The following is a 14,570-nucleotide window of genomic DNA, read 5'->3' as shown; positions in this document are numbered from 1 at the left end:
CAACAGATTTTCTTTCCCTGTTTAATCCTTGAGTGTGTGTGTGTGTGTATGTGTGTGTGTGTGTGTGTGTGTGTGTGTGTGTGTGTGTGTGTGTGTGTGTGTGTGTGTGTGTTACTAGAATTTATAATTTAACACATATGTACGTATGCAATCTCTAATAATATAATTATTTATATAATGTAAGTAAAATCCGCATGTCAAAAAAAGTTATAATAAAAATTATGGTACACAAATATTTTAATTTTTTTTGTTTATATATATAATATATGATATCAATAATACAAGAATTAATTATCAGTATTAAATAAAATTTTATATGATATATGTATATATGTGGTATTCATATTCATACATTTGTGACATAAATTCATAATGCGTTGATATGTCACCGATATTTTTGCTACATATATCCAACATTATGAGCTTTGTGTTTGCTTAAGTATATTGTAAGCCGAGTACGATGTCTTGAGCAACTACAACAGAAATTATTACCAACATTATTTTAAATAAGTTATTATATGTGAATATATGTAATTGCTTATTTTTAATTTATAATTAATATATGGTAATTATAATAAATTCTTTTTGTTAAATATACTAAATATTTAAATTACTATTAATACAGATATCTATTTTAATTTGATGTTTTTTTTATTAACAAAGAGAAAGAACTTTTAGTATTAAAACTTTATTTAATTTAACGGTTTCTATTTAATCATATATAATGACACATTACTAACACCCACAAACGAATCCAGATTCATAGAAATAACGCAGGCACTAGTAAATTCAATTGGTACTACAGCACGTCTTATGATCATTAGTAAAGTTTTCTGAGCAGTTTCATTGAATTTGAACCATTCCATCTCGAATACATTATTTATCAACTGTCGACTCTATATTTCAACAATCAAAAAAAAAGAAAATGTTCACATTTATTTTATTTATATATTAAATAATTAAAAAATATATTTATATTTTAAAAGTCCAACATACTCTCAATTTAACTTCGTTTCCGTACCAACAATAGAAAAAAATTTGTGACAACATAGAACATGTATACATTATTAACTGCATATATTTTGTTCTTAACGCTGTTGACTTGGTAAATTGATATAGATTAAAGCACATCACCAACGTACTCACAACAAACTGGATAAATATAGTTATCCTAAATTTTTCATTTACTGTACGAGCAAACCTAGAATTAATGAAAATTAATATTGCAACTTTTATATTGATAAAATATATACAGGGTGTTCCGCAAATCGTGATACAACCAGGAAGGAGATGATTCTACAAAAAAATAAAGTGAAAACATAAAATTTGTTCTTACTTCGACAATTTTTAAAGTAATAATTCATTATGCATGAATATTCTATTTTAATATACGTGTGTATATTCTTCATTATCTAATAATACAATAAACACATGGACAAATATGGTAATTTATAGTGAGATTTGTTAAGTCAAGATACATATAATATTTAAAATCGATTTTCTCAAAAATAAAGTCACACATATAATAAAATTTTATTAAACGCTTCTTTTTTATATAGAGTCTCTTTCCGATTGTAGGATAAACAGTAACGAGAGGAAAAGTAACAGAATACAGTTATAATAACGTGAATATTTCTAAAGAATCTATAATAAATAGAATATGTATGTGTGTGTGTGTATGGGGATGAAGTGACCGTGAATGTGAAATAAAATCTGTTAAGTCAGTACGCATATATGTATACTATGTACGAGTAAAAATTTAAAAAAGTTAAAAAAAAAGTTTTTTAATAATTCTCAAATAAGTTTTATTGCATACAAAAAATTTGAAGTATTTTTCTTTTTATATAACAATCATATAACTAATTATGTTGTAATATAATTTAATAATTGATATCTAATCGATAATTTGTATATTTTAATTGACTTTCAATTCTATATAGGTGTTCATTTAAAAAATTTACTAAAAATCACAAAATATCATTAGAGACTAATAGTAACATCAATGTTTAAGAACAATTAATTGTAAATTAAACCAAATTTTATAGTAAAATAAATTCTAAAAAAATACAGATCTTTGTTATAAATTTTAATTGTTAACTGTTATAAATTTTAAAATCAAAATGTTTCTTTTGTTCCCAATACGTCTCCCTTACCACGTTTTCTGGAACATCGATATAACATTAAAGATAATTAAAAAATCATGTTTACGAGGATTATATTTTTCAATTGAAAAATATACCTATATCAATTAAAATTACATGACATATATACGAGGAGTTCGAACAATTCTCAATCTGACATCGTAGCAACAATCTGACTCAGACGGCACAAATAATAATTTCAGACAAGTTTGATCATGCACAGAGCTGTTAAAATTTCAGATAGATGCGTTTATTAGTTTTTATTGATTAATATTGTTAAATAAGTAAAATGAAAGAAGATTATGTTGAAAAATAAAAATTTTTGCCAAAAATCATATATTTTCTTTATCAAATCGAAAACTTTTCGAACTATTTTTGTAACTTGGTAAGAAATGTCTCTCTAACACAATATATATAATTTAAAAAAATAATCTTTAAAAATTCTAATTTCTAAATAATACTAAAAAATCAGTGCTATACACCGTACATCTTAATAATAAAAATACATTTATTTTCAGCGTAATTGGAAACAAACTTGAATATGTGATTGTGCTGAAGAACACATTCGCGAAGAATGTTAGGATTGTGTACACTTTTCCTCAGACGATGTTCCAATATCTCTATCTGACAGCAAATGTGCACCAGAAATCCACATATGAGACTATCACAAGCCACATGATGTACAGATCCCATTGTAAAACTTATCAATTGATGAGCGTATGCAAATGGAAAAAGTTGCGGTGAGGAATAATCGAATGGCAGCCACGCTCGGAACGTCAAATTTCCTTTCCTGAATTCCGTCAATAATGATGTCACGGCAACAGACAGACACGTTGTTTCGACCAGGATAGTATAGTGAAGCGTATTTGACCTGTAAAACGACTACAGACGTTTTCGCGTTTCACTTTTTATTCAGTATTTTCATCAGTTACATTATTTCTTTCAAGTTGAACCGTTACGTCAGATTTATTTGTTCATTTAAATAAAAGGCGATCTTAATTGCATAATAGTGCATAACTAATTTATTTTAATTACATAGAGCATTGAAGTTGATGCTAGCTCGCGATGCTTACTGTATGAGTTTTTCGAATTTTTGTCGAATCTTCATCTCATCAGGTTCAACCGGTCGAAATGGTTTTCTCATAAGAGTTTTGATTAACATCTCAATGTTGCTGCGATTCATCAACAGAGCGAGCATCTTACAGCAAGAAACGATCATAGCGAGTAGCACGTAGAAGTTATCGGTGAAATCATTGGAATTATCCACGATCATAATAAGATCCATCAATTGCGATAGCATAAACGTGTGTATTAGTAACATTACGAAAATAGTATATACATGATAAACTAACCGTTTGTATGGAGTCGACCAAGAATCCAATCGTCCACAACCGCAAATCATCATTATTTTGAACGTAAAGGCTAGTATAAACATTTTTAATATCTTCTATTATCTTCTTTGATGTTATATATTAACCTCTCCTTTATGAAAACAATTATAATAAATTATTTATTATATATATGTATATATAATATATATATATATATATATATATATATATAATAATAATATTTACATGTGTAAATTAATAACTAAATTACATCTTGAAAGACAATTTTTTATATTATTTGACATGAGATAATATTGTAAGAAAATTCATATTATGAGAAAAATTATTTTGCGATATAATTTGATACACAATAAAATCTTACAGTAAACTAACTGAAGTCATCAAGTGTTGTCTATAGCTTCACTATCTTCGTGCAATATAATACAGCTTACCCAACTATTCTCTTTGACAACTTTTATTATTCAGATTGCAATTGTGTTCTTCACATAATACTATTTTCATACACTCGGCTAAACACAGACTTGATAATATTAAGATATTATGACATAATAATACTTCATGAGGACTATGTTTTGTGATATTGCATGTTAGAAAACAGAACGGAGGAATAAAAAATAATAACCCTCGAATGTCGAGTCCAGCTCTCCCTACTTACTCTTCATAAAATATTAACATCGATACACTCTCGCATATACTTCAACCAAAAACTATTTAATTCATGAAGGCGTAAATTTGCCATATTGTGATGTGAATGACAAATTTTTCTTTCATGTATTGATTTCTGCTGTCTTCTGATTTTTGATAGTTTATGTATAGTGTATAATGTGTGCATACGTATGTACATATAGTAACATATGATTCAAATCCATAAGAATATATTTCGAGTGCGCAAATAAAAACAATATCATATAATCAATTGTAGTAAACATTCTAATATGATATATAATTAATGTAAATTCTAAATTTCTCTTTAAAAATATCTCTCTATTCAAATGCCGTAATAGATAGATAATATTAAAAAAATTATATTATCATTGCCAAATAAAATCATTTAATGTAATTGATATTTTTGCATACATAAGAGAGTAATGCAAATTCGTATTATAGTAATCACCTTAATACCGATTTTTGCATGAAAGATGACAAAATAAAGTACAATTCTTCTTCTACTTTGTTTTTGCCGCTCTTATATTTGTTTCAGGACGTTGTAAGCTGAATACGATGTCTTGAGTAACTGCAATTATAAGGTTATTATTATTCATGTTATTTATAAAAAAAAAATTATATATACATATAACCAACATTATTAATTGTATTAAAACTATTACAAAATTACTTGTAATTTATCATTTTTGTATTTTTTTTTACCTATGTAAATAGGTCAAGTATATTTAGTGCATTGTATCGTATGCTCTTGATATAAATAACATTTAATTCTATTTTTAACTGAATAATGTTTCTTTGAAAAATTTTAATAGAAATAGATCTAACATTAAATTAAATGCTTTACTTATAAATCTTATAATTAAACTATTAATTACAAGTCACAATAAATTTTAATACCAACGCCCACAAATGAATCTAGATTCATCGAGATAACATAAGCACTGGTAAGCTCGATTGGTCTTGAACTTCGTCTCATAATCATTATTAAAGATTGTTTAGTTTGTTTGTTTAATCCAAACCACTCCATTTCAAATATGCTATTAACCAATTGACGACTCTATTTAACGAAACTTCTTATTTATTTTGTTTACACGCAATATATAGTACTAAATATTCACGTAACATATACATATTTCACATATACATACCTTTAACATAACTTCATTACCATACCAGCAATAGAAAAAGATTTGTGACAGCATGCAGCCCATATACATCATTAATAGCATATACTGTGCTCTTGACGTTGTTGATTTGGTAAATTGATAAAGAATAAAACATACTACTAATGTACTCACAACAAATTGTATAACAATAGTCAATCTGAATTTTGCATTCATTAGACGAGCAAACCTAAAATTCAAATTAAATACTGTAACTCTCTTAATTAGTTAAATATAACATGAAATATTTTCAAGCCTAATAAGAATTATTATAAAATAATATAATATAAATAATGTACTGTAAAAGAAGTAAATAATACAGTATTGCCAGAAGTGTGAAGACTTTCTTACCCGTATGAAGCTGGCCCCCCAATATTAAAAAATCAATTTTTTTCTTTATGCATTCGTTTGCTCATCATTCGCTCACGAATGCTCAGTTGGAATTTTCGTTTGCTCACCCTTAGTTCAAAAGATACAAGAAAATTAAGTTTTGGTATCGAATTAAAAAATCATTTTCTTTTAGCATTCGTTTGCTCATCGTTTACTCACAAATCTTTTGAACTAAGGGTGAGCAAACGAAAATTTCAACTGATCATTCGTAAGCAAACGATGAGCAAACGAATGCATGAAGAAAAAAATCGATTTTTTTATTATTGGGGGGCTAGTGTGAAGTTAACCCCCAAAACATAATTTTCGTATATCTTTTGAACTAAGGGTGAACGAACGAAAATTCCAACTGACCATTCGTGAGCAAACAATGAGCAAACAAATGCATGAAGAAAAAAATCGATTTTTTAATATTGGGGGGCCAGCTCCACACGGATGACTTTCTTTAAGTAATGTAATTAATAATACACTGTAATGTATCAGGATAGATTTAAAATATTTATATATGTAATATTAGTTAATAAACCAACTTGAATATATGATTATGCTGTAGGACGGATTCGCGAAGACGATCTTGATTATGTGCGATTTTTCGCAAACGGCATTCAATTATTTCTATCTGGCAACAAATGTGCACTAGTAATCCACATATCAAACCGTCACAAGCAACATGCAAAACAGACCCGACTGTCAAACTTATTAATTGATGCGCGTATACAATACGAAACAGTGACGATGAGGAATAGTCGAATGGCAACCATGCCCTGAATGTTAATCTTCCTTTTCTGAATTCTGTAAACAACGACTTCGCAGCAATGTACAGACACGTTGATTCAACCCAAATTGCATAGAAAAGCGTGTTTGTCCTGCAAGATGTCTACCTATAGAGATTTTTCCGCTTTATTTTTTATTTATGATTTTTACTTAAACCTTAATTACGCAACTTGAAATATTTCTTTCCAACTATATATAATTGGTATCTGTAATATCAAAACGTATGTGTGGACCGTATTTGAAAAAATAATAAATTTTATGATATACCCAAAAATTATAAAAATTATTATGATCATTAGAATCTCAGTTATAATCACACATGTAGAACGTATAAATTATTTAAATACTTTAAATATTTAAATATTCTAGAAAATTAAATGCTTTTTAATTTAAATGCTAAAAATTAGTTAAATATTAATTAAATTGTATTGTACGTACCAAGCAAATGTATTTTTACTAATAAAAAAGTTATATAAGCAATACAAATAAAATTTTGAAAATATTAGAAAAAAAGTCGAGTATAACATATTAAAAAATTGTTAAGTATTAAACATAATATGCATGTTTACTAAAAAAAATTGTTCAAAAGAATTGTCGTACAATAGTACTCACTGTACGTGTTTATCAAATTTCTGCTGAATTTTGATTTCATCAGATTGGACCGGTTTACAGGGTTTCTTTACAAGAATATCAATTAACATCGCAATGTTACTGCGATTCATCAACAGAGTGAACATCTTACAACAGGAAACAATCATTGCGAGTAGCATGTAAAAATTATCAGTAAAATCGTCGGGATTGTCCACGGTTAAAATTAAATCCATCAATTGCGATAACATAAATGTATGTATAAGTAGCAATATCAAAATCGTGTATACATGATAAACTAACCGTTTGTATGGTGTCGTGCAGGAATCTGGTATCCAGCATCCGCAAATCGTTAATATTCTAAACGTAAGATCTAATATTTGCATTTTTAATTTCCAACAATTTATCTCTGTCGAAAATATTGTATCAATATCTGTTCTCCAAATAAAGCGTATATTCGTAAATCATTTTTTAGAGATTGTGTGATATTCTTTATTTCTCTATTTTAAATATTGAAACGTGTGTGAAATTCGAAGTATACATACATCTTGCAATATATATAATAATTACTTTAAAATATGCTCAAAGATGCTCGTATGCAACAATAAATTGATAGCTTAATTTTAATTTGACGATTTCCATTACTTCAAGATATTGTTATAATAAAAATATTTTTTTAGAAAATATGGTGCACAGTAAGCTCTTGAGGGAGACTGACGATCGTACCTTCATACGTCTATAGCCTTACGGTCTTCCTAATGATAATATGCTTTGCTTAACTCCTCCCCTTCATATGTGTTGTGCGACAATTTTTATTATTCAAAGATTGCTATGCCCTTCAGATAATAATATTTTCATGCATCCCACCCATTCCATCTGTCCTGTGCAGTTTTTTTCTGATAGTAGAGGATATAGTATATTATATCTTGACATAATAGTACTTCCTGAGAAATAAAATATTAGAAAGAAGAGCGGAAAAACAAAAAATCGAGAAATAATTTATTGAATCGAAATGTAACTGGTAATTTAAATTTAATGGTTTATATTGATTTTTGTGACATTAAATTTCTATACTTAAACATTCTATAACTTGCAAATATTGTAAGGGGCCGCACTCTGCACACACACACACATACACACATATATACACACATCATTCCCTTACTTAAAAAGTGTTACTTCAAAAGATAAGTAAATCGCTTTTTCTAATGGTAATATTTTCGATTTTCAATTCTGAAAGAAAACTATCTAGATCTAAATACTTATCATTCCAGATTCGGGTTACATGCAAAAAAAGTAAGAAACTTTTATCTTGACAATTTTTTTCTAAAAATGCCTCCGTTGGTCTTGGAATAAAAGTAAGTAATGAAAAAATTAACTGTTCTTGACGTAACCCATAACAACCACATGTAATAACTATATACATATATACATACTACTGCATGTAATGTAATATTTTTGAAATTTTTCATAAAAATCTTCCTGTCATTTTAAAGAAGGTGTTTGAAACACACCGTATATCTAATACAAACAATATGCATTTTTAATTATGTTTCTTTTCTCTAATAACGTTAATATATCAAAATTAATTATGTGAAAATTAATTATATATATGATAATCAACTATTAATACTGAATGAATTTCTAATTTTATTTTCATGAAAAATCTATATAATATATATGTATAATAACAAATATGTAAAACAATTTTCCTAGTTAGCTTTGTCAATTTGCGTTTGCTGAAGTATATTGTAGGTCGAATACGATGTCTTAAGCAACTGCAACATACAAAGTTATTTTCTGTTTCAATAAGTTCAAAATTTATCTAATAATAATTTAACATTTATACTTTAAAAATAAATGGACATCTTTTAATTACCGTAAAATAATTATCATAATACAAAAATTAATTATTTATATACTAACACCCACAAATGAATCCAAATTCATAGGTATAACATAAGCGCTACTGAATTCGATTGGCATTTTACCGCGTAATGCGATTGTTAATAAATCCTTTTTTGTATCTCGCTCTAATGTAAGCCATTCTATGTCAAATAGATCATTGACTAATCGTAAACTCTACTTATGAAAATAAGACATTTATGTATTAAGGTTTTAATTATAACAAAAAAAGGTTTAATTATAGTACATTGCATATAAATTTTTGTGCACATTAAAAAACATTTTGCATTTTAAATAAAAATAAAAAGTTAATAAATAAAAACTGAATTAGAAAAAACATTAATAATATACATATAAGGATATCCATTCTAAAAAAACTGCATACCTTCAACTTTACTTCATTTGCATACCAACAATACAAAAAGATTTGTGTCAGCATACATGACATGTACATTCCTAATTCAACAAATTTTCCACTAGTCTTGGTCAGCTGATATAAAGTAAAGCACACTACTAATGTACTTACTATGAACTGAAAAGTGATAGTAAATCTAAATTTTTTGTTCAATAAAAAAGCAAATCTGAAATCAATTGAACACATTTTAACATATCTCTCTCTTATGATATTATTGATAGAAATATTAAAAAATATAATAATTAAAAAGTTACAATGTATAAAAATATATCTTTGATTTGCGTTATACATATAAATTAAAAATTTTAAAAATATTTAAAAATATGTTAAATAAAAATATTGTTTAGAGAGATGAAAAGATATTTTTAAAAATTGCTTATGTATATATTATATAAAAAGATTTAGGAAAAACTATAATAAAACGAACTTAAATAAAAGGTTATGTTGAATAACACAGTCGCGAAGTACTTTTGGATTGTGTACAATATTTTTCAAACGACAACTTAATATTTCTAGTTGACAACATATATGCAACAATAATCCACAAATAAGACCATCGCAAGCAACATGTAAGACAGATCCAACTGTTAAACTTATTAATTGATGAAAATACGTAAAATGGAAAAGCGTTGTCGAGGAGTAATCAAATGGCAGCCACGCTCTGAATGTTAACTTTTCCTTTCTGTAATCCGTGAGCAAAGATGCTACAGCCGTGGATGCGCACGTTAATTCAACTAGGATCATATAATACAGAGTATTTGTCCTGTAAAACAGCTGCATGCATTTCATTTTGATATTCAACGATTTCTTTAATGATAATCTCTCTCTAATACTTTTTATCAACATAAATTCTAATTAAATAAATCTGTTAATTTTTCAAATTAGAAAGTTAGTAATACACAACTTCAATTCTTTAAACAATAATTTTGATAAAAAATAATGTATATTAAATATCAATTTCTTTGTTGAACAATGAATATATAAGAAAATTACAAATTTTCTAAAAAGATTTAAAAAATAATACCGATGAAAACTAGTATTGTCTAATAACAAAAATTAATTAATTAAGATTAATTAAGATGTTATTATAAATTTTAATCAAATTTCATATCAATCTTTTAAAAGAACATAAATGGTTTAATTTTTTAATATATAATTAAATATAAAGTATAATACAAAATCATTATCTCGCAATGTACTTACTCAATTAGCTTATCGTATTTGCGTTGTATTTCCACTTCGATTGTATCACACGCTTTACACGGTTTATTGATAAGAATGTTTGTCAGCATAGCAATGTTACTTCGATTTATTAACAGGCTATACATTTTGAAGCAAGAAACGATCATAGCAAGCAACATGTAAAAATTATCCATGAAATCTTCCGAATTGTCAACGATCAAAATTATATCCAAGAATTGCGACAATGTAAATGTATTTATCAATAAAAGTATAAAGATGGTGTATACATGATATATTAATCGTCTATATGGAGTCATCCAAGAATTCGGTACCCAACAACCGCAACTCGATAAAATTTTAAATGTAAATCCTAATACGTTCATTTTAACTGATTTTGTTTATCGTTCTACTTTAAAAAGTTATTTCTTATAATAAAAAAATTATTTATCAAAAATGTTACATTCTTTGATTTTTTGAATAAGATATATGTATTTGTGTTACGCGTTATATAATTATTTATGATAAATTAATTTACCAAACAAATTACATGTTACTAAAAATAAATTGTCAATTAATTTCGATAAGAATGTTCATACTACAGTGATGAAAGTCAATATTGGAGTAATATTGCAATGTACAGTGAAATCTTGAGTGACTGACGACCACCAAATGTCTATAGTCTCCCGCAAAAAGACTCTCGCAGTTTTCCGATAATAATACGATATACGTTTAACTTCCTCCTTCATATAAGAATTTTATTATTTAAACTGTAATTGTGCCCTTTGCGTAATATTTTCATGCAGAGACGGTGCAGTCATTAAATAAAGATATGACATTGCATACGAAGTCACAATATAATGATATACGAAAAATACTTTGTTAAAACATGTACAACTATAAGTTCTAATCAAAGTATAATAAATAGAAATTGAAAATTATAAATGCAATGTTCATTACTGAACGTCAAGAAATATAAAATTTACAGTTATATTGTACATCCAGTTGTGTTCTAATCAAATACTTTAATAATATTCTATTACATTACAGACCGCAGTAAACTATAATCTCGCATATATACATGTACATTAACATAAAATAATATGTAGGGTTTATGAATATGTATTAAAAATAAAAATACTGTAGAATAATGTTAAATCAATTTTTTATATAGATATAGCTCCAATAAGCGAGCCTATTAATTGATGAAATGATGGAAGTACAAAGTGAAACTATCGTTGAATAATCAAATGATAAATCGTTTTAAATGTTAACTTTTTTCCAGTGAACCATGAAAACTGTCCAATACAATTTCTCAACCGTATTAATATTAAGGTAATAATATTGTTAATAGAAAAGGTAAGTTGGAAAAATATGTATCAGAAAGATATTACCTAATTAATAGTGTCAATAGGAGAAAATATTGCATAGCGTTTGAAATATCTCTTTATGTATACATAAAAAGATATAGTGATCTAATAATACAATCTTATTTAATACATAAAAATATTGATTACACTAATCAATTACTAAATCAATTAAAACTATTGATTATTAATCTAACTTAAGTTTTACTTTTATACATACAGTTTTTTAGTTTTATACTTTTATACAAAGATTAAAATTCATATAAATTCAAAATATAAATTTTTTTACTATTACCTTTTTACTATTTTGTTATCGCATTTGTTGAAGTATATTGAAAGCAGAATATGACGTCTTGAGCAACTGCAATAAACATAATTATTTGGTTATTACGTATTTTTATATAAATTAATATATTTTTTCCTAATAAAATATACATCATAGAACATTTTTTTATATATAGATTAACTATAACAAATTACATTATATAAAAAACAAAACATATCATTTCATTTAATAAATGGTAATATATAAAAACTTTAAAAAAATTGACTTTTTTCAAAAATTAATTACTATTATTTGTACCATTTTAAATCACGTAACCTTTATTTGAAACATTTATTTTAGATAGGAAAAAAATATTTTGAATACTAATTTTTTAATTTAGTAAGTAAAATTGTATTTTAAAAAAGTTCAGCTCAATGATCCTACCCAAATCGTTTGAAATGCACCCTTCTTTAGCATTAATTTAAAGTTAATCTAATTCCAAATAACTAATTTCAAAAATTAAAAATAAATATTTATACTAACACTGACAAATGATTGAAGATTCATAGAGATAACATAAGCACTGGTAAACTCAATAGGTACGATACCACGCATCATAATTATTGACAAATCTTTTTGTACACGATAATCCATCACAAACCATTCGATTTCAAATATATTGCTAACCAATTGTCGACTCTATATTTAAGAATATACATTAATAATTTTATTTATTGACTTCTGAAATTTTAATTATAAAATAAAATAGAGAGATAATTAAATCTTATTTTTTTGGCAAGTTGATCTATACGTTTATACCATGAACTTATAATATATGGACCGAACATAGACAAGGAAACCATGATGCCAGGATATAAAGTGAGACAGCATGATTCGCACGTACTTTCCCTCTCCATACTAACCAACTAACTTACATGCGCTGCTCATGGACCTATGGCAGCAGAGCATGTTGGTTAGTATGAAGAGTTATCAACTAACTTACATGCGCTGCTCATGGACCTATGGCAGCAGAGCATGTTGGTTAGTATGAAGAGCTGTCTCACTTTATACCCTGACATCACGGTTTCCTTATCTATTCTATAAGCATGTGGTGGGGATGCTCAGTCCATATATTATAGGTCCATGGTTTATACAGGGATGAAAAATATGGTAAAACAAAAAAAAATTGTAACCTAATTCAAAATGTAGGTATTTGTACTTTCTCTCTCACACACACACACACACACACGCACACGCACACGCACACGCACACGCACGCACACACACACACACACACACACACACACATCTTATTTTATATGTGTGAAATATAAGTTAATTTTTGCAATATAATAATTTGACATATCTGTCACGTGCTATTAACGTATTAGATATTAAATTATGTGCAAATATAAATATACAATATGTAGAATTATATGTAAAAATCATATGTGAAAAATATATCCGTGCACACCTTCAACTTAACTTCGTTTCCATACCAGCAATAAAAAGAAATTTGTGTCATCATGCAAAACATATATAATATTATTTGAACATATTTCGCACTTAACACGCTCGTCTGCGTCAGTTGATGCAGATTGAAGCATACTACTAACATACTCACTAAGAACTGGATGGTGATTATTAATCTAAATTTTTTATTTGCCATTAATGCAAATCTAGAATCAACCGGACGTAAATTTCAAATATTTTTTATAATTATTTATATTTTGAGAAATTATTATCTATAACAAAGTGATGATAAAGAACTAACTCAAAAATGCATGTGTGATGTGCGATGCATTTCCGAAGAATGTGTGGTTTATCGATGATTTTTTTCAAACGACATTCCAATATTTCCAGCTGAGAGCAAATGTGCATCAGTAATCCGCAAATTAAGCTGTCACAAGCAAGGTGAAGAATCGATCCTGCGGTTAAACTTATCGATTGATGAATATAAGCGATCCGAAATAACATTGGCGAAGAATAGTTGAACGGTAACCACGCTCGGAAAGCTAGATTGTGTTTTCTGTAGTCCTTAAACACAGATGTTCCTAATGCAAACGCACATGTTAGTTCGACTAGAGTTGCGTAGCAAAACGTGTTTACTCTGTAAAATACATATTTTCGGATTTCCCTCCTTACTTTCTTTATTAATGTTAATTTACTATTGAATCATAACATTTCGATTTAACGTTATATAAAATTAATCTTTCAATAAATTAATTGATAAAAACATAGTATATGTCTTACTTAATGTCTTATTATATAACATATATTATGCAACATTTTACATCATCGTTATTTTTTTTTTACAATATTTGTAATATATAATAACGAAGAGATTTAATTCTTTACACTATGTATT

General features: G+C 26.8%; 1 protein-coding gene across 1 annotated transcript; it reads right to left on the bottom strand.

Moving 5' to 3' along the window:
* Positions 1–416: 416 nt before the first annotated feature.
* LOC108780220 (uncharacterized) lies at positions 417–14,501 on the bottom strand. The gene is made up of 12 exons (XM_018547855.1): positions 14,497–14,501; positions 13,977–14,312; positions 13,677–13,881; positions 6,240–6,514; positions 5,308–5,512; positions 5,061–5,216; positions 4,698–4,727; positions 3,215–3,339; positions 2,677–3,012; positions 997–1,201; positions 741–896; positions 417–473 (listed from the first exon to the last, which is right to left on the bottom strand). The coding sequence occupies exons 1-12, from the start codon at positions 14,499–14,501 to the stop codon at positions 417–419; spliced, it is 2,091 nt and encodes a 696-aa protein (XP_018403357.1).
* Between the last annotated feature and the right edge of the window lie 69 nt (positions 14,502–14,570).

This window comes from Cyphomyrmex costatus, unplaced genomic scaffold, assembly GCF_001594065.2.
Source record: "Cyphomyrmex costatus isolate MS0001 unplaced genomic scaffold, Ccosl1.0 scaffold69, whole genome shotgun sequence".
Lineage (NCBI taxonomy): Eukaryota > Metazoa > Arthropoda > Insecta > Hymenoptera > Formicidae > Cyphomyrmex > Cyphomyrmex costatus.
The sequence above is the reverse complement of the archived record's forward strand: the minus strand, read 5'-3'. Positions and strand labels throughout refer to the sequence as shown.